Source organism: Salvelinus sp. IW2-2015, unplaced genomic scaffold (assembly GCF_002910315.2).
Source record: "Salvelinus sp. IW2-2015 unplaced genomic scaffold, ASM291031v2 Un_scaffold1366, whole genome shotgun sequence".
Lineage (NCBI taxonomy): Eukaryota > Metazoa > Chordata > Actinopteri > Salmoniformes > Salmonidae > Salvelinus > Salvelinus sp. IW2-2015.
In genome coordinates, this window is record NW_019942860.1 from 204,438 (window position 1) to 226,755 (window position 22,318).

At 46.6% G+C, this 22,318-nt stretch overlaps 1 protein-coding gene across 1 annotated transcript in view; it reads right to left on the minus strand.

Moving 5' to 3' along the window:
- LOC112070560 (tumor protein 63-like) overlaps positions 1 to 22,105 on the minus strand; it is a 107,490-nt gene extending 85,385 nt beyond the window's left edge. The window contains exon 1 of the mRNA XM_024137985.1: positions 21,889 to 22,105. Coding sequence (XP_023993753.1) covers positions 21,889 to 21,944 — 56 coding nt within the window. The 5' untranslated portion in view covers positions 21,945 to 22,105. The remainder of the gene's footprint in view (positions 1 to 21,888) is intronic.
- Between the last annotated feature and the right edge of the window lie 213 nt (positions 22,106 to 22,318).

Sequence of the window (22,318 nt, forward strand, 5' to 3'; positions counted from 1 at the left end):
TGTAGGTACTAGCAGCTGTCCTTCACAGGATTATCACGTCTCTCCTTTGTTGTTAGCAGATTAACAGCTGATCACCTTCAGTTTTCAGCGTCTCTCCTTGTTGTAAGGGGAGCTAACGCTGTGCTCATTCGGACTTATACGTCTCTCCTTTGTATTGTAGAGAAACTAGCAGCTGTCCTTCACGGCACTTCTCATGATGTCTCCCTTTTAGTAGAGGCTAAGCGTTCTTCCGGCTTTCATGTGTACTCCTTTGTGCTTCAGAAGTGGCTAACAGGCGTAGTTCTCTCTCAGGTATCTGTCTTCCTTTTTCTGTAGCAGGAATAACAGCTGCCCTGCTATATCATGTATTCCTTTGTTGCTAGAGGTACTAGCAGCCTTCCTCAGGCTATCATGTCTCTCCTTTGTGTAGAGAACTACCAGCTGTCTCTTTCAGCTTATCATGTTCTCTCTTGTTGTCAGAGGACCTAACAACTGTCCCTTCAGGCTTTATTCTCTCCTTTTCTGTAGAGACTAAATCTTGTCTCTCTCAGGCTTCAGTCTTCCTTTGTTTTGTTGAGACTTCAAAGTCTGTCTCTTCAGCCTTATCATGATCCATCTCTTTGATTATAAGAAGGAAACAACCAGCTTGTCACCTTTCATGCCCTTATCAGTCTCTCCTTTGATTGTTGAGAGACTAGCAGCTGTCCCCTTCGGCCTTTCACGTCTCTCCTTTTATTTTCTGTTGTATGTGTAGTGTGTGGGAACTAACAGCTTCCACTTCAGCCTTATCAGCGTCTCTCCTTATGTTCTGTAGAGGGAGGACTAACAGGCTGTCGTGGGCTTATCACGTCTACATCCTTTGTGGTTGGTGTTTATGTTTAAGGGACTAAACAGCTTCCCTTCAGGCTATTTATCACGTCTCGCTATGTTGTTTATAGGGGACTGCAAGCTGTCCCTTCAGGCTGTATCAATTGTCTCTCCTTTAGTTTCTTAAAGAAGGCGACTAACAGCCTTGTCTCTCGGACCTATCACGTCTTCCTTTGTTGAGAGAGGACTACATCTGTCTCTTTAGGCTTATCAATGTCTTCTCCTTTTGTGCTAGGGAGACTAACAGTGTCTCTTAGCTTATGCATCGTCTTTCCTCTTGGGTGTAGGGGCACTACAGCTGTCCTGCATGCCAATATGGTCTCTCCTTTGTTGTCTGTATCTGATAGGACTAGCAGCTTTCCCCTTCAGGCTTATCACGGTCTCTCCTTTGTTATTTGTAGGGCGCATAACAGCTGTCCCTCAGCTATCAGTATCTCTCGCTTTGTTGTAGAGGAAACTAACAGCTGTCCCTTAGGCTATATCACGTCTCTCCTTTGTTTTTAGAGGCTAAACGAGCTGTCTTTCGGTTATCACAATCTCTTCCTGTTGCTTGTAGCAGGACTACAGCAGCATGCCCCTTCAGGCTTATCATGTCTCTCCTTAATGTTCATTTGCAACTAACAGCCTGTCCTCTCAGGTTCACGCTCTCTCCTTGTTGTAGAAGGCAACTAACAGCTCGTCCCTCAGGGCTTATCTGTCTCTCTTTGTGTTCGTTAGAGACTACAGCTGTCTCTTCAGGCTGTCACGTCTTCCGCTTTTGTTTGTAAGGACTAACAACTAACAGCTTGTCTCTCAGGCTTTCACGTCTCTCCTTTGTTGTTAGGGATATGACACTAACAGTTCTCCTTCAGGATCTTATTCATGTCTCTCCTTTAGTTTTGCTGAGGCTAAACAGTGTCCCTTCAGGCTTTCATGTTCTTCCTTCTGTGTTAGAGGCTGAGACTGTCCCTTAGGCTTTTCTGTCTTCCTTTTGTTAGAGGCGCTAACCAGCTGTCTTTCAGGTCTCTATCACGTCTACGCCTTTGTTTGTTAGTAGACTAGCAGCCTGTCCCTTCAGGCTTATCGCAGGTCATCTTCCTTAATGTCTTGTAAGAGGTCTAACAGCTGTCGCTCAGGCTTATCACGTCTCTCCTTTGTTGTAGTAGGGGATTACAGCTGTCTTCTCTTCCTACACGGCTTATCACGTCTCTCCTTTGTGTGTACGCAGGACTACCCAGCACGGTCTTCCTTCAGGCTTACTCATGATTCTTCCCTTTTGTTGTAGAGATAACAGACTAGTCCCTTCAAGGCTTATCACGTCCTCTCCTTGTTTGTAGAGGACTACGCACGTTGTCCTTCAGGACTTTATCAAACGGTCTCTCTTTGTTCGGTAGAGAATAACCAGACTTCCCTTCAGACGTGTATCACGTCCTCTCCTCTCTTGTTTGTAGAAGTACACTACGAATGCTGTCCCTTTCAGGTTATCGACGTCTCTCCGCTTGTATTGTAGAGGGCTAACAGAGCATGTTCTCTTCACTTATCACGTCTCTCCTTTGTTAGATGGACTTAGCAGCTGTCCCTTTCAGGCTATTCATTGTGGGCCTCCCTTTGTTGCTAGAGGAACTAACTAGCCTGTCTCTTCAGGTTCTATCATGTCTCTCCTTTGTATGTCATGTAGAGGACACTTCAAAAGTTCCCTTCAGGCTTATCATTGTCATCTCCTTTGTATGTAGCTACCAGGGCTAACAGCATTGTCGTCTTCAGGTCTTATTCACGATCTCTCCTTTGTTGGAGAAACTAACAGCTGTCTCTTCAGCGATATTCACGGCTTCCTTCTGCTTGTTAGACGGACTAACCAGCTATGTCCTTCAGGCTTATCATGTCTCTCCTTTTGTTGTAGACGAACTAACAGCTGTGTCCCTTCAGGGCTTATCATAGTCGTCTCCTTTGTATGTAGAGGACTAGCAGCCTGTCCCTATCAGGGGCTTATGCATGTCTCCTCCTTTGTCTGTAGGAGGCTAACAGCTGTCCCATTAGGGCTATCACGATCTCTCCTTTGTAATGTAGCAGAGGGGCTAACAGCTTCTCTTCAGTGCCTATATCCACACTCGTCATCTCTTTGTCTTGTCAGAGCGACCTAGCAGCTCGTCACCCTTCAGGCTTATCATGTCCTCTCCTCATTGCATTGTTAGAGAGGACTAACAGTGTACTCTTCAAGCTTATCACGGTCTTCCTTATGTTGTACGGGATAACAGCCCTGTCTCTCTCAGGCTTCTATCACGTTCTCTTCACTTGGTTTTGTAGAGGACTAAAGCTGTTCTTCAGGCTTATCATGTCTCTCCTTTGTTGTGGACTAAACACTTGTGCTCTTCAGGCTTTTTCTCTCCTTTGTTTGTCAGGGACTAACAGCTGTCTCTTCAGGCATCTACTACGGAATGGACCACTGAACATGACGGCAGAGACAGAAACCACTGACATGGGGAGAGATAAGGGCCCATTGTAAACATGGGATTCTGACGGAGAGAACGGCCCATCTGAAGATGGAGGAGGAGGCCCACTTGACCATGGGTGAAGAGAAGAACAACTGACACATCGGGAGAAGAAACGGCACATGAACAATGCGGTGGAAGGGCCCACGAACATGGATGGAGAGCAAGGGGCCACACCTGACCATGGACGAGGGAGAAGGCCCACTGAACCTGGAAAGAGAGAAGAAGAGCCCATCTGGCAACCATGGACGGAAGAGAAGGACCACGAAAATGGCGTAGATAAGCAACCACTGAAAATGGACGGAGAAGGCCCGCTTGAACATGGAGAGATCGAGAGGCCCACTGCGAACTCATGGACGGAAGAAGAAGCCCACTTGAACATGACGGAGAGAACGGCCCACCTGACATGGAAGGGGAGAGAGAGAAAGAACCATAGCTGAAATGCGAGAGAAGAAGGTCGCCCACTGCAACGAATGGACGGAGAGAAGGCCCACTGAACATGTAATGAGAAGAAGGGGGGCCCACTGAGCATGGCGTGAGAGAAGGCCCATGAATCCATGGAAAGAGAGAAGCCCCGAATGAACATGGACGGAGAGAAGAACCAACCTGAACATGACGCGAGAAGAACCATGAACATGAGGAGGAAGAGAAGGCCACTGAACGATTGAACGGAAAAACCACTGAACATGGACGGAAGAAGCCCACTGGAAAAAAAAAAAAAAAAAAAAAAAAAAAAAAAAAAAAAAAAAAAAAAAAAAAAAAAAAAAAACATGGCAACGACTTGAGAAGAACCACTGAAGCATGGACGGACGAGAAGGCCCACTGCATGACGGAGAGAGGACCCATCTGAACATGACGAGAGAGAAGGCCCACTGAACATTGGACGAGGAGGAAGCCCATGAACATGGACGGAAGAGAGAACAGCTGAACTGGACGCGAGAGAGGCCACTGAACCACTTGAGAGAGAAAGAAGGCCCACTGAACATTGGACCGGGGTGAGTCACAGGCCCACAGAACCTAGGACGGAGAGCACTGCTTTATGAGTCTAATAGGACTGGAGAGTCGATTGACAGTAGTGCCTACTTTTAACAAGGGCCCACAGGAAACAGTTTTCCACTTTGGATTACCGACCAGGTTGTTGAATCGTGGCGTTGCAGCCGTGTCAGGGAGGAGATTCTCACTGACATAAGTTGTGACTGAACTGTCTCTCTACGTCGAGGTCGATCTGAATGAAGGTGTAACTGCAACTGGGTGGTTACTTACTGGCTGAGTCAAGCAGAAGGTGAAGTCTGATATTGAGAATGTTTAGATTAAATGTCCATGGTTTTCGTTAGCACGGATTTGGTTTGCACGTGTCACTTTACAACTTTTTTGTTTTACAAGTCATATGCAATGTGTTGAATATTCCCAAGGACTCCATACTTCCATGCAGTGTTGTTGAATCATTCCAAGGATCCATGGATATCCATTGAGTGCTGTTTTTTAACTTGTAGTCGTGTGATAGACTTAATCAGGTACGGACAGTTTTGAATGTACATTCATTTGTCGAGGAGCTACGCTTGTATGTTGGGTGTATACAGAGGAGTGATTTTTGTGAGTCTTTCAGAATCAGAAACATTTACAATACCTGCGAATATGTGACTTAGTCATGAGTAGGCTGTTGTACAGCAATAGGTTCGTGGAACCAGAAATACAGACCTGGTTACTCAGAGAGACGTTATTTAGTCAGTCAGTCTTTTGCCGCTGAGGGGCAGGCGTTTACAGCTGACCCACAGACAGACAGTACACGACAGGGCAGACAAGCTGGCCCGCGCCAGCCCCTTCCTTGAAGAACAGACAGGACAGGTAGCCGGGCCCTCAGCCTCACCTGAAGACAGACCGACGCTAGGCCGGGCCCCTCCAGCCCTGGGCCCCCTCAGCAGTCAGTGAAGACGAACAGGGGGCAGAGTCACACTAAACAGAGCTGAGTTGTCTCATCGCCAAGCGGTCACATTCCACCGATGAAAATGCAATCAAACAACAGACCAGCCGATCCGGGGGCTTCTCCTGTCGTCATCGATTAACTGCACACCTTCAAAGATCTCAGCCTTTCTTCACGCTCAGCCCCTTCAGCCTCTCTGCCCCTCCCTCTCTTCAATCCCCCCTTCTCTCATCCCCTCTCTTCTCATCCCTCTCTCTCATCCCCCTCCCTCTCATCCCTTCCCTTCTCTCCAACCACCCCCCCTTCCCACCCCCCGTTTCTTCCCTCTTTTCATCACCACTCACTTCATCCCCTCCTTCATCCTCCTCTCTCCCACCCCCCTCTCTCTTACCCCCTTCATCCCTCTCTCTTCTCTTTCCCATCCTCTTCTCCCGCCCCTCACTCTCATCTCCTCCCCTCCCTCCCTCCACCCCCCCATCCCCCCTCTCTCAGCCCCCCCCCTCTCGATCCCCCCTCCTCATCACCCCCTTTTCCTGTCACCCCCCCGCCCAGCCCCCCTCTTCATCTCCCCATCGACCTCCCATCCCCCCTCCCTCTCAACCCCACTCCCTGTATCACCCCCCCCGTCTATCCCCCTCGTTCACCCCTCCCGCCCATCCCCCTCCTCCACCCCCCTCGCATTCTCAACCAGGCTAAAAGAGGACATGACTGCCTCACACTAGACTTTGCCCGGAGAAGGGCTGTCTCCTGCTCTTATGCTGCATGCTTTTACTGTGAGTTTCAGGGGTCTACGAGACAAGGTGAGGTCTCGGACCAAGTGAAGGGTCTCGAAACTTAGTGAAGGGGTCTCGAACCCAAGGTGACAGGGTCTCGAACCATAGTGAGGGTCTACGAACAAGTGAAGGTCTTATCAACCACGCGTAAGTTCTCAAACCAGGTAAAAGGTGTCTCAAAACAGGTAAAGGAGTTCTTAAACCAAGTAAAGCGGTCTTCAAACTAGGTAGAAGGGTCTCAAACCAGGTAGTTTAAAGGTCTCAAACCAGGTAAGGATCTCAACCAGTAAAGATCTTCAAAACCAGGTAAAGGCGTCTCAAACCAGGTAAGGTCTCAAACCAGGTAAGGGTCTCTAACACAGTTAAAGGGTCTCAAACCAGTAAAGCAGTCTACAACCAGGATACAAGGTCTCAAACCAGTTTAAAGAGTCTCAAACCAGTTAAGAGTCTCAAACATGGTAAAGGGCTCTCCAACCAAGGTAAAGGCGTCTCCACCAGGTTAAAGAGTCTCAACCAGTCTTCAAAGAGGTCTCAATACAGTAAAGGGTCTTCAAACCAGGGTAAAGAGTACTTAAACCAGGTAAAGAGGTCTACCAGGTAAAGGTCTCAAACCAGGGTAAACAGAGTCGCAACCAGGTAAAGAGGTCTCAACCAGGAAAGGGGTCTCAAACCAGTTAAGATCTCAAACAAGTAAAGAGTCTCACCAAGTAACAAGGGTCTCAACCAAGGTAAGCGTCTCAACCAGGTAAAGAAGTCTTAAACCGTAATAGGGTCTCAAAACCAGGTAAAGTGGTCTCAACCAGCGTAAAGGGTCTCAGAACACAGCGTAAAGGGTCTCAAACCAAGTAACAGGTCTCAAAACAGGTAAAGAGTCTTCTTACCACAGGTAAAGAGTCTCAACCAAGATAAAGGGTCTTCAAACCAGGTAAAGAGGGTCTCAACCAGGGTAAAGGTTCTCAACAGGTTTAAAGGGTCTCAAAAACCAGGTAAAGGGTTTCATAACCAGTAAGGGTCTCAACCAGGTAAAGAGTCCTCAAAACCAGGTAAAGGGTCGCAAACCAGTAAAAGGGTCTAACGCAGGTAAAGTGGTTCTCAAACCAGGTTAAGGGGAGTCTCAAACCAGCGTAAAGGGTCAGTCAACCAGAGTAAAGGTTCAAACCAGTAAAGGTCTCAAACCAGGTAAAGCGTCTAAACCAGGTAAAAGGGTCTCAAACCAGGTAAGGGTCTCAAACCAGGTAAAGAGTTCTCAAACCAGGATAAGGGTCTCAAACCAGGGTAAAGGGTCTCAAACCAAGTAAGGGTCTCAACAAGTCAAGGGTCTCAAAACAGGATTGTAAAGCGTCTCAAACCAGGTAAAGGGTCTCAAACCAGTAAAAGCTTAAACCAGGTTAAAAGTCTCAAACCACGTAAAGGTCTCAAACCAGGTAAAGGGTTTCTCAAACAGGTAAAGGGGCTCAAACCAAGGTTAAAGTCTCAACCACGGTAAAGAGTCTCAAACACGTTAAAAGGGTCTCAACCAGTAAGGGCTCTCAAACCAGGGTAAAGGGTCTCCAAACGCAGGTTAAAGGTCTCAAACCAGGTAAAGGGTTCAACCAGGCTAAAGGGTCTTCAAACCAAGGTAAAGGGTCTCAACCAGTAAAGCGAGTCTCAAACCAGGTAAGCGTCCTTCAAACAGGTATAAAGGGTCTCCAAACCAGGTACAGGGTCTCCAACCGTAAAGCGGTTCTCACACCAGGTAAAAGAGGTCTCAAACCAGCAGTAAAGGTCTCAACCAGTAAAGGGTCTCAAACCAGGTAGAGTTACAAACCAGGATAAAGAGTCTCAAACCAGGGGTTAAAGGTCTCAACCAGGTAAAAGAGGTCTCAAACCACGGTTAAAGCGGTCTCACCAGTAAAGAGGTCTCAAACCAGGTAAAGAGTCTCAAACCAGGTAACAGGGTCTCAAAACAGTAAAGAGTTTCTCAAAACCAGGTAAAGAGTCTTCAAACCGGTAAAGGGTCGCAAACCAGTAAAGGGTCTCAAACCAGTAACGAGTCTCAAAAACCAGGTGAAAGCGTCTCAAACCAGGTAAAGAGTCTCAACCAGGGAAAGAGTCTCAAACCAGTAAAGGGTCTCAAACCAGGTAAGGGTCTCAAACCAGGTAAGGGTCTCAAAACCAGCGTAAAGGGTCTCAAACCAAGGTAAAAGGCGGCTAAACCAGGTAACAGGGTCTCAAACCAGTAGAGTCTCAACACGGTTAAAGGGGTCTTCAAACCAGGTAAAGATTCTCTAACCAAGTAAAGGGTCTCAAAACATGTGTACAAGGAGTCTCAACCAGGTAAAGAGTTCTCAAACAGTACAAGGGTCTCAAAACCAGGTAAAGGGTCTCAAAACCAACGTTAACGGGTCTTCAAACCAGGTTAAAGAGTCTCAAACCAGGTAATGAGTCTCAAACCAGGTAAAGAGTCTCAAACCAGAGTAAAGGTCTCAAACCAGTTAAAGGTTCTCCAAAAGGTAAGGGGTCTCGCAGAAGCCAGGTTAAAGGGGTCTCAAATCCAAGTAAAGGGTCATTCAAAGGTAAAGAGGTCTGCAACAATTAAAGGGTGTCTCAAACCAGTAAAGGGTCTCAAAACCAGGTAAAGGAGTTCAAACAGGTAAAGGGTCTCAAACGCCAGGTTACAGGGTCTCAAACCAGTAAAGGGTCTCAACCAAGTAAAAGGGTCTCCAAAACAGGTACAAGGGTCTCAACCAAGTTAAAGGTTCTCAAACCGAGTAAAGGTCTCAAACCAGGGTAAAAGGTTCTCAAACCAGGAAAGGGTTCTCAACCACAGGTAAAGGAGTTCTCACCAGCTAAGGGGTCTAACGGTAAAGGTGCTCTTAAACCAGGGAAAGAGGCTCAAACCAGGTTAAAGAGTCTCAAATTACCCAGGTAAAGAGTCTCAAACCAGGTAAAGGGTCTCTTCAACCAAGAAAAGGGGTACTCAAACCAGGTAAGGAGTCTGCAAACCAGGTAAAGGGTCTCAAACCGGGTAAAGGTCCTCAAACCAAGGTAAAGGAACTGGTCTCAACAAGTAAAGGTCTACAAACCAAGTAGTTGGATGTAAAAAAGAGAGGACATCGAACATGAGCAATCTCAGTCCAAAACTTAACCTTGATGAGATTGTTCCTAACGTCTCTTGTATAACAAACATAAATCATATTATACCATTTTTTAACTTTCCCCAAACAAATGTATTGAGGTGTTATCACTCTATGCTAATTAGAATTATTTACCTTGTTAGGTAAATTCAGCATTTGGATTTCAGGGACCTGTTTTTCTCCAAGCCAATGTCCTTCATACAGCTAAAGAAAGGCTGCAGATACACACCGAGGTTCCGGCTGTGATTTGATAACCAGGCCTGGTTAGGGTTAAAGGTCCAACCTCACCTTTGTCCGTTTGCTCAGATTTCTAAACCAACAGCGCTATCTTAATTCCTAGACTGGCTCACCCTATACACCCCACTTCGTTAAGGGTATCCACATCTACAGCCAAGTTTTTTATTGTTAACACCCAGATATACTCGTATACTATCCGTATCTAAGTAATAAGTAAAGTAACGTAATGTAAATGTTGTTTGTTTAGATTCCCTTTTGCTCGTTATTAACACACAGATTCTTCTTGGAAAGCAAGTTCTAGATAAGGAGAGACGGATGTCACCTCCCTTACGACGTTTACCTTATCATCTACTGTTAGAGACAATTAGACATCATTATGGGTATTGTGTGTTAGATTGATGAGAAGAAATAATTTAATACATTTTTAGAATAAGGCTGCGGTAACGTAACAAAATGTGGAAAAAGTCAAGGGTCTCGAATACTTTCTCGAAGACACTGTATAAGTAGATAAAGAAGACGAGGGACAGGAGAAGAGAGGGGATAACACTTCTTGTATATATCTACTACTTTTTTTAGATTTGATATATTTTTTGGGGCGGCAGTAGGGTCTATGTGGTAGGATGGGGCCAGAACCAGAGTGCTAGTGGTAGAGAGGCAGGTTGCCCTAGTGGTTAGGAGGCAGGTAGCCTCAGCTGTAGAGAGGCAGGTAGCCTAGGGGTTAGAGCATTGGGCAGAAGCGATAAGGTACTACAAGATTGAAATCCCCAGAGCTGACAAGGATAAAATCAGTCGTTCTGCCCCTTGAACAAGGGCAGTACCCCGGTAGGCCGTCATTTGAAAAATAAGAATTTACTTAACTTTAACTGACTTGCTATTTAAACAAAGGTGTTAAAAAAATACTATTTGTCTCTTTAACTCTTCATATTCTTTTTTCATGTCAACAGTGACAGTTATAGAAACACAACATTACATGGTTCTTTGTTACAAAGCTGCAAGTGGTGTAAGTACTTAAGCTAAAAATACTTTAAAAGTACTCTTAAGTAGCTTTTTTGGCAGTATCCTGTTACTCTTACTTTACTATTTCTATTTTGACTACTTTTATTTTTTAACTTCACTACATCCAGAAAATAGTTCCGTATTTAACTCCACTCCAGTATATTTTCCCTGACACCAAACGTCACTTTTAAAATTTTGAATAGCTTGGCAGGATAGAACATTGTACAATTCACGCACTATGAAGAGAAACACGTGGTCATCCCGACTGCCTCTGGCCTGCAAGGAACTCAGCTAAAACAACAAAGCCATCTTGTGTAAAAATGTCTAGAGTGTTGAGTGTACCCCTGGCTTATACATACATTTAAAAACAAGAAATGGTGCATCTGTTTTGCTTAATATAAGTATTTAAATAGATTTATACTTTTCTTGTTTGATACTTAAAGTATATTTCTAGCAATTACTTTACTTCTGATAGACTAAAGTACTAAACTGTCCCTATTCAGACCCTGTCTTTCAAATTCCGTAAAATCAAATAACTTCAACAGATCTTCATTGTAAGGCTATGACACTTTCCCCATTTGTTAAATGAAACCGTACAACAATTATATGAACAATGCCCTGTGAACGGTTAAGACACTAAACAGCTTACAGAGGAGGTAATTAACGGTCACAGTTAGGAAAACTTAGGAGCACTCACAGAGGCCTTCTACTGACTCTGAAAAACACTCAAAGCAGAAGATGCCCAGGGGTCCCTGCTCATCTGACATGAACCCGTGCTTAGCATGCTGCAGGAGGCATGAGGACTGCAGAATGGCCAAGGCAATACATTGCAATGTCCGTACTAGTGAGACGCCTACAAGACAGCCGCTACAGGCAGACGCACGGACAGCTGAATTGTCCTGCAGTGGCAGACCACGTGTAACTAACTGCACAGGATCGGTACATCCGAACATCACACCTGCGGAGAAGGTACCAGGATGGCAACAACAACAGCCCCGAGTTACACTCAGGAATGCACAATCCCCATCAGTGCTCAGACTTCCGCTAATAGGCTGAGGAGAGGCTGGACTGAGGGCTTGTAGCCTGTTCTAAGGCAGGTCCTCACCAGACCATCACGGCAACAACGGCGCTCTATGGCACAAACCCACCGTCGCTACAACAGGACTTGGCCAAAAAAGTGCTCTTCACTGACGATTCGCGAATTATTGTTTCCCACTGGGTGATGGTCGGAATCACGTTTATCATCGATCAGGAATGAGCGTACACCGACGGGCCTGTCACTCTGGAGCGAGATTGTTCGGAGTGGAGGGTCCGTCATGGGTCTGCGCGGTTCACAGCGTATCACCTCGGACTGAGCTTGTTGTCATTGACAGGCCAATCTCAACGCTGTGCGTGCAGGAAAGACGTCCTCCTCCCTATCAATTGGTACCACTTCCTGCAGGCTCGTCCCCCCCTCGCCGCACCTACTGACCCTCAGCGAGACAAATGCCACCACCATACTGCTCGTTCTGTGCGTGATTCTGCAAGACAGGAATGTCAAGTGTTCTGCTTTGGCCAGCGAAAGAGCCCGGATCTCAATCCCATTGAGCACCTCTGGACTGTTGGATTCGGAGGGTGAGGGCCGGTAGGGCCAATCCCCCCAGAATGTCTAGAACTTGGCAGGTGCCTTGGTGGAAGAGTGGAGGTAACCATCTCACAGCAAGAACTGGCAAATCTGGTGGCAGTCCATGAGAGGAGATGCACTGCAGTACTTAATGCAGCTGGTGGCCTTACATCCAGAACTGACTGTTCTACTTTTTGATTTTGACCCCCCCTCCCCCTTGTGCAGGGACACATATATTCCATTTCTGTTAGCTCACATGTCTGTGGAACTTGTTTCAGTTTATCTCTGTTGTTTGAATTTTTATAGAATATTTACCACATGTTAAGTTTGCGAAAATAAACGTAGTGACAGGTGAGAGGACGGTTTCTTTTTGTTGCTGAGTTGTATTTAAAACCAAATACTTTTAGACTTTTACTCAAGTGATATCTTTACTGGGTGACTTTCACTTTTACCTGGAGTTCATTTTCTGATTAAGTATCTTGTACTTTTACGCAAGTATGAAATTGAAAAGGGATCACTCTTTTCTCACACTGATAAAGTTTGACCGATGGTGTTCATCAGTGGCATTAGCTAAGCAAGTACATACAAACAAAATCGAAAAGCCAACTCTTCTAAACCTTCAGATATACCTTTATTGTTTGCTATGTGTGAACTTAACCCCAGTTAAAGTAGGACAAATATCCCACTTGGCCAGACATACATACCCTTACTGTGTGAATCACCCACTATTGCAGACATACATACCACTGTATCGATATCCCACTATGGTCAGACATCATACCACGTTATCTGAGTAATCCACTTATGGTCAGACAACATACCACTGTAGTTGATATCCCACTATGGTCAACATACATACCCACTGTACGATATCCCACTCAATGTCAGACATACATACCACTGTCACGCATCTCCCACTATGGTCAGGATTACATACCACTGTATCGTATCCACTGATGGCCAGACATAACATACCACTGTATCACTTCAGACGCTCGTATCCAGAGCGTCGTATATCGCTCATCATCACCTTCATCTCAACAAGCATCTACATGTACAGTAGGGTGAAGGAGCAAGGTTTCATGTGGGACTGCTAGACTGCTCTTGCTGTACCTTAGGACTCTGCCTGGCGGCTTCGGGATCGCCAGGAGCCGGCGCTCCTGTCCTGTGGAACGGCATTTTGCCATTATGTAGCCCACACCTATAAATATCAGGCCAGACCGGGCTGGCCAAGCTGAACATCTAGACACAACTGTTTATAACGTTGTTTGCACTCTCCAGACACCTTAGTCGGACAACCCGTCTCTGACCAGCTATCAGACACCTAACCCCTGTTTTGAACCCGGCAACAGACTCCCTATCCCTGGTTACGGCGGACAATCCAACGGTCATCTGACCCCAGCTATAGACACCCATGCCCTTGTGTTGACCGGCAACAGACCTCCTATCCCTGGTCTTACGGCGGGACAATACCAATCCGTCTCTGACAGCTAGGACACACCTAACCTTGTTTTGACCCACAAGAGACTCCCATACCCTGGTCTAGTTGGACAATCCGTCCATTCTGACCCAGCTATAGAATCCCTTGCCCTGTTTACCCAGCAAGAGACTCCCTTAATGCCCTGGTCTAGTTTGGGAAATCCGTCCATCTCTGAGACCCAGCTATAGACCACCCTACCCTGCTTTGACCCACGAGAGACTCCCTATCCACTCGGTCTATATCGACCCATCTACCACCTCTGACCAAAAGAAGCCATGACAATTAAACCATCCTGCTTGGGGGGTTGGTGTTCCCCTCTTTACTTCTCCATGTGTAAAGGGCAGACAATTATTCTACAGTGGATACATCTGCCAACTACCAGACCTCGTCCCCTGGCTTGACCCAGCAACAGACCCACTATCCAACGCATCTCTGAGGCCAGTAACAGACCCACCTATCAACCATGTCTTACCCACAACAGACCCCTAATCCAACCATCTCTGACCCGAAGCAAACAGACCCACTATCCACCACATCTCTGAGCCAGGTAACAGACCCACTATCCAACCATGGTCTGACCTCAGTAAACAGACCCTCACTATGCCAACCATCTCTGACCCCAGTAACACCACTTCCAACCAACTCTTGACCCAGCAACAGACCCAACTACCAACCATCTCTGACCCAGCAACAGACCCACTATCCAACCATCTCGTGACCACAGTAAACAGGACCCACTATCCACCATCTCTGAGCCAGTAACGAGACCACTATCCAGACGCATCTCGACCCAGTAACAGACCCACTATCAACCATCTCTGACCCAGCAGCCACGACCGCACTATCCAACATTCTTGACCCAGCTACGACCCACTCCAACGTTTCTGACCGCAGCAACAGACCCACTATCACACGCATCTCTGAACCCCAGCAACAGACGCCACTATCCAACATGTCTGACCCAGCAACAGACCCACTATCCAACCATCGTCTGACCAGCAACAGACCCCATATCCAAACATACTGCTGACCGAGCAACAGACCCACTATCCAAACCATCTCTTGACCCAGCAACCAGACCCACTATCCCATCTCTGACCCAGTAACAGACCCACTATCCAACCAATCTCTGACCACGTAACAGACCCACACTCCAAACCCAATCTCTGACCAGTAACAGACCCACTATCCAACCCACAATCTCTGACCACAGCAGCAGACCCGACTATCCAACACGACCATCTCAGACCCAGCTACAACGCAGAACAGGGCCACTATCCAACCTTTCTGACCAGCAACAGACCCACGTATCCAACATCTCTGTGACCCAGACAGACCAGCTACCACCACTGACCAGAAAGCCCCAACCAATCTCTGACCCAGAAACAGACCACTATTCCAACCATATCTGACCGCAACGACCCACTATCCAACCATTCTGACCCAGGCAACAGACCCACTATCCAACCATGTCTGACCAAGCAACAGACCCACTTTTCCCAACCATCTCTGGACCCAGCAACAGAGCCCACTATCCAACCATGTCTGACCCAGCAGCAGACCCACTATCCAACCATCTTCTGACCCAGCAACAGACCACTATCCACCCTCTCGACCCAGCAACAGACCCACTATCCAACCATTCTCTGACCCAGAAACAACCCACTATGCCAACCATCACATGACCCAGCCAGACCCAGATCCACACATCTCTGACCAGAACACAACCCACTATCGCAACCATCTCTGACCCAGCAACAGACCCACTATCCCACCGATGTTCTGACCCAGCAGCAGACCCACTATCCAACCAATGTCTGACCCAGCAACCAGACCCACTTTTCCAACAGTCTCTACCAGCAACCAGACCCACTATCCAACCACATGTCTGACCCACAGCAGACCAACATCCAACCATCTCTGAACCCAGCAACAGACCCGATTATCGCACACATCTCTTGAGCCAGCAACAGGACCCACTATCTCTGCGGCTGTTCGAATCCAACCATGTTCTGACCCAGCAGCAACCCACTATCCAACCATCTTGACCCCCAGCAACAGACCACATAATCCAACCATCTCTGGAACCCAGCAACAGACCCATTATCCAACCTTCTTGACCAGCAGCAGACGCCCACTACTCCAACCTCGTGCTGACCCAGCAACAACCACATCCAACCCATTTCTGACCCAGCAGCAGACCCCACTATCCCATCTCTTGACCCAGCAACAGACCCACTATCCAACCGATGTCTGACCCAGCAGCAGACCCACTATCCAACCATCTCTGACCCAGCAGCAGACCCACTAACCAACCAAGTTGACCCAGCAGCAGACCCACTATCCAACCATCTCTGACCCGGTAACAGACCCCACTATTTCCAACCATGTCGTGTTGACCCAGCAAAGGACCCCACTATCCAACCATCTCTGACCCAGCAGCGACCCACTATCCAACCATGTCTGACCCAACAGCAGACCCACTATCCAACCATCTCTGACCAGTAACGACCCACCTATCCAACCATGTCTGACCCAGCAACAGACCCACATATCCAAACCATGTTCTGACCCAAGCAACAGATCCCACTACAACCATCTTCTGACCCAGCAGCAGATCCCACTATTTCCAACCATCTCTCGACCCAGCAGCAAAACCCACTATCAACCATCTCTGTACCCGGCAACAGACCCAGCCCACTAATTCCAAACACATCTCTGACCCAGCAGCAAACCCACTATCCAACCATCTCTGGACCAGTTAACATACACCCACTATCCAACCCATCTCTGACCCAGAACAGACCCCACTATCCTGGTCTGGTCCGACAACAGTACCCACTATCTGGTCTGGTCCGACAACCAACAGGGGTTTCAACCCAGTGAAATCAAACCAGTGTGCTTTTGTTCCCCTCTTTCATTTAATACATGTCAGACCATTCTCTGCTGTGGATATACAGCTTACATCTCACCCTTACAAGACACTTCTACTCCCTGGCTCGGACCAGACCATCTCTGTCTGCACCTCCAGCTACAGAGAGGCTGAGACCCATGAAATCCCCTTACAGACCTTCTCTCCACTGGTCGACCAACCATCTCTGTCTGACCCAGCTACAGAGACGCTGAGACCCATGAAATCCCTTACAGACCTTCTCTCCCTGGTCGACCAACCATCTCTGTCTGACCCAGCTACAGAGAGGCTGAGGAACCCATATGAAATCCCCTTACAGACCTTCTCTCCCTGCGTCGACCAACCATCTCTGTCTGACCCACTTACAGAGCAGTAGACCCATGAAATCCCCTTACAGACCTTTCTCCCTGGTCGGACCAACCATCTCTGTCCTGACCCAGCTACAGAAGAGGGCTGAGACCCATGAATCCCTTACAGACCTTCTCTCCCTGGTCGACCAACCATCTCTGTCTGTACCCAGCTACAGACAGAGGCTTGAGACCCATGAAATCCCCTTACAGACCGTTCTCCCTGGTCGACCAACCATCTCTGTCTGACCCAGCTACAGAGAGGCTGAGACCCATGCAATCCCCTTACAGACCTTCTCTCCCATGGTCGACCAAACCATCTCTGTCTGACCCAGCTAAGAGAGGCTGAGACCATGAAATCCCCTTACAGACCTTCTCTCCCCTGGTCGACCAACCATCTCTGTCTGACCCAGCTACAGAGAGGACTGAGACCCATGAAATCCCCTTACAGACCTTCTCTCCTTGGTCGACAACCATCTCTGTCTGACCCAGCTTACAGAGAGGCTGAGACCCATGAAATCCCCTTTACAGACCTTTCTCTCCCTGGTCGACCAACCATCTCGTCTGACCCAGCTACAGAGGAGGCTGAGACCCCCATGAAATCCCCTTACAGACCTTCTCTCCCTGGTCGACCAACCATCTCTGTCTATGACCCAGCTACAGAGAGGCTGAAGACCCATGAAATCCCCTTACAGACCTTCTTCTCCCTGGATCGACGAACCATCTCTGTCTGACCCAGCTAGAGAGAGGGCTGAGACCATGAAATCCCCTTCAGACCTTCTCTCCCTGGTCAACCAACCATCTCTGTCTGACCCAGCTACAGAGAGGCTGAGACCCATGAAAATCCCCTACAGACCTTCTCTCCCTGCGTCGCACAACCTCTCTGCTCACCCAGCTAGAGAGAGGCTGAGACCCATGAAATCCCTTACAGACCTTCTCTCCCTGGCTCACCAACCATCTCTGTCTGACCCAGCTTAGCAGAGAGGCTGAGATCCCATGAGATCAGCCTGACAGGAGCCTTCTCTCCCTGTCGAACCAACCATCTCTGTCTTCTGACCAGCAAGGAGAGAGGCTGAGACCCATGAAATCCCCTTACAGACCTTCTCTCCCTGGTCGACCAACCATCTCTGTCTGACCCAGCTAGAGAGAGGCTGAGACCCATGAAATCACCCTAAGCAATCTGCTTTCGTTCTCCATTATCTAGACATTTTTAAAATGGCAGAAGGTTGGCTACAGTGAACACGCACAAAGGACCACAATGCCAAGATAGAGAGTTACCAAATTGCCATAACATAACACTCCCATATGGACAGTAGCCTGTGTTTCATGCTTACATTGAGCCGGTCATTCAAATCTGATACCAGAGAGCCTTCCCAGCAAACCAAAATGACTTCTGTGAAAATTCCCGGGAACATTTGTTAGGTTGCGGCAAATGTTCTCATAACACAAAAAACTGTCCAGTTGTGCTGATGATTATAAAATGTTTGTATAAAACATTCGTCTGACATTTCAAGAATGTTCCCAGAACACAATTAGTCTGTTCTGTTAAGGTTCTCAGAATGTCAGAATGTCAGGTTCTCAGAATGTCAGGTTCTCAGAATGTCAGAATGTCAGGTTCTCAGAACGTCAGAATGTCAGGTTCTCAGAATGTCAGGTTCTCAGAATGTCAGGTTCTCAGAATGTCATGTTCTCAGAATGTCAGAATGTCAGAATTAGGTTGTAGGAACAGTCTGGTGGGAATATTGTTGGGACATCACAAAAGATACGTTCCCAAAACACCAAACCCCTCCAGTTGTACTGACATTCAGATAATGTTTGTATTAGGGTGCACAAAACATTCCCTCACTGTCCTTAGAATGTTATTCCTATGTTCACATTAAGTTTAGAACAGTCCACAGAGGTTTTTACCTCATGAGTTAGTGTTATCTTACTGATGAGGAAGTTAGTTATACAACAATTCATTGTCGGAGCAACTTTTTGGAAATTATTTTGGAATTACATTATAATTTATTAGAAATTTTATTTGACAAACATAGTTTTACCATATTTTGTTGAAAGTCGCAAGCGGGGGATGGAAACCTGGGAGCTCTGGAGTGGTATCCCTGGAATTGAATTACATTATAATTTATTGGAGTGGTATCCCTGGAAACCTGGGAGCTCTGGAGTGGTATCCCTGGAAACCTGGGAGCTCTGGAGTGGTATCCCTGGAAACCTGGGAGCCTTCTGGAGTGGTATCCCGATTGAATTCATTATTATGGATCCCGGATGGAGCTCTGAACGTGTATCCCTGGAAACCTGGGAGCTCTGGAGTGATTCCCTGGAAACCTGGGAGCTCTGAGTGGTATCCCTGGAAACCTTGTGGAGCTCTGGAGTGGTATCCCTGGAAACCTGGGAGCTCTGGAAGTGGAAAATATCCCTGGAAACCTGGAGCTCTGGAGTGGTGAGTCCCTGGAAACCTGGGAGCTCTGAGAGTGGTATCCCTGGAAACCTGGGAGCTCTGGAGTGGTATCCCTGGAAACCTGGGAGCTCTGGAGTGGTATCCCTGGAAACCTGGGAGCTCTGGAGTGTATCCCTGGAAACCTGGGGAGCTCTGGAGTTAGGTATCCCTGGAAACCTGGGAGCTCTGGAGTGATCCCGAAACTGGACTCGGAGCTGGGTATCCCTGGAAGAACCTGGGGAGCTTCTGGACTAGGTATCCCTGGAAACCTGGGAGCTCTCTGGAGTGGTATCCCTGGAAACCTGCGGAGCTCTGGAGTTATCCCTGGAATTGATCCACCATGCCTCTGGAAGTGACTAACACAAATATAAATCTGTTATACCTTTTCCTCTGACTATCAGGTTGGTTCTTTGTCTTTGTAAAGAGAGGATAACTACACCTAGAAAAATAACTATCCTCTATTATGTCTTACTCTACCGATTTTCTAAATTATCCTGGTAAGTTGTGATGTTTTTGGACTTTTATATTTCCCTAACAGACTTGATTTCAGAAATCATGTTTAAATGATTGGCTGGCAGATTGCAGTTGAAGTGTACATAAGATTGCATAATGTAGAAAACATATAGCCATAGTTTGGACTATAAATTTAATTCAGGATTTCATACAAAGGGGAAATCCACTAGAAACTGTAGATCCTGGTTGGCTCAGCAGACTCAGTAGTCTACAGCGCTTGCAGATCGCCAAATCTACTTGATACCTTTCTTAAAAAAAAAAGCTATGTTTGGACCAATACCCTAATGTTCTCAGGAACATTTACTGCGAACATTGTGTTAATACACCCCTGCAAACCATACACTCCTGGCAAACATACACTCCCTGGCAAACATACACTCCCTGGCAAACATACACTCCCTCCTGGCAAACATTACACTCCCTGTTGGCAACCATAACACTCCCTGGGCAAACATACACTCCCTGGCAAACATATACACTCTCCTGGCAACCATACACTCCCTGGCAACCATACACCCCTGGCAAACATTACAACTCCCTGGCAACCATACACTCCTCGGCAAACAACCCACTCCCTGGCAACCATACACTTCCCTCTGGCAAAATACACTCCCTGGCACACCATACGACTCCCCTGGCAACCATACACTCCCATGGCAAACATACACCCCTGGCAACCATTACACTCCCTGGCAACCATACACTCCCTGGCAAACATACACTCCCTGCCAAAGACCATACACTCCCCTGGCAACCATACACCCCGTTGGCAACCATACACTCCCTGGCAACCATACACTCCCTGGCAACCATACACTCCCTGGCAACCATACACTCCCTGGCAACCATACACTCCCTGGCAACACAATGAGAACCATAAAGTTTTTACAGATGTTGTGAACAACATTTTAGTGAATGTTAGGAGAAGATTCCAAGGATATTTCATTTCAAAAACTATTCTTAGAAAATAATATTTGGCTGATCAAAAGCATTCTTTGAATGTTTGTGGGACGTTATCATACTAATATTAGTTCAAGCCCTAACTAGAACTTAATGGGAATGTTAGCTAATGTTCTGGGAATGTTCCAGGTTTGCTGGGCTCTTTGTTGTTATCAATACACACCATTGGTTGTTCATTGACCACCCTGTTACAGGATACATGTTCCTGCACTGCATGAAATTAACACTTGTACTGTATTCAAGGTTTAAAAGATGTTTGTAATTTCCATTTTCTATCAAATATTTATCAACCCGTACATAAATGTCCATTCATTTTAATCCACATAGTAACTCATGTTTCCTGTTGCAGCAAAATGATTTTCCTGCTGTGAGAAACTGGTCAAATTAATATCCAATACCTGTGTAGGCGTCTCGGGTGATATCTCCATTAATGTTAGCGCAACGTTCCACTAACGTTTTCTCATAACCAATTACATTTAATCCAGACATGATTACTGAAGAATGTTTAGGGAACGTTATTGGAACGATCATGTCATAACGTCAACGCTATAACTTTATGAGAGCGTTGTAGGACTATTCCCTGCTCGTTGTTACGGGTGGTTTTAAACAACATGTCCATCAACGTTAGCAGAACGTTCCCGTTATGTTTTCTCAGAACCGTTTCTGTTGTTTCACACTTTGTTACGGCAATATATTCTAACAACATTGTGTTGTTATATTCTGTGGGGAACTTAATGAGAACGTTTGGGGAACGTTCTGTGGTGGTTGTTACAGATGCTTTGCACATCATTTTAGTGAACGTTAGGGGAACGTTCCAAGGATATTTCATTTAAAACATTTCCCAAAAAAGAAAAAAAGAAATATATATATCTATACATTCTTTGAATGTTTTTTGAGATGTTATCTTCCTAATGTTAGATAAAACACTAAACAGAACTTAATTGGAAATCTTAGCTAATGTTCTGGGAATGTTTCCTGTTTGCTGGGTTGTTTTCCTTTCATTTTTCAATGGCTGATGGTCGAGGATTACCATGGAGAATAAAGTAGCCTTGTCCGAGCCAGAACAAACCATAAGGCAGCAGGATCTCCTGTTTCTGCAGCTTGATAGAGAAGCACATTCCCCGGACAGGACGCGAGTCTACCACAAGGCCTTGGAGAATAAGTATGTCCATTGTGTAAAGTTCAAGTGGTCTGTTTTTTTTTTTTTTTGGACAGTAACATGGCTAAATGCTATTATAACACACCACTCACAGCACACCAGTTGTTAGCTAGCTACTTACCGATGAAAGGGGAGCTCGGGGCAGTACTGCACAGCTGTGGAGTATGGACAATTCATTCTGAATTTCTCTATCTTCTCGTGGTCAACTCTTCAAAGCTGTCAGTAGATCACATAAACACATGTATTAGTGATCATACATGGACTAGGTGAATAAAATCAGATAAATAATAGACTAAATAAATACAGGACTGGGTTAAAGTGCTGGAGGGTCAAGTGCACAGCAGTGAAGACAGTCTGGAGGATGTTAAGATCTTTTGGTATTTTTTCTTCGGCTCACCAGCGAAGAGGCGGGGTTTGCGCCAGAGCACTGACCAATCCCCGGTAGCAGTTGGACAAGGGTATCACTCTCTCTCAGTTGCTAGGATATAGATATCAAGCAACAGCCCTCCCTCCTCACCCATTTACCCTAGGTCTAACTCTAGCCCCTATCT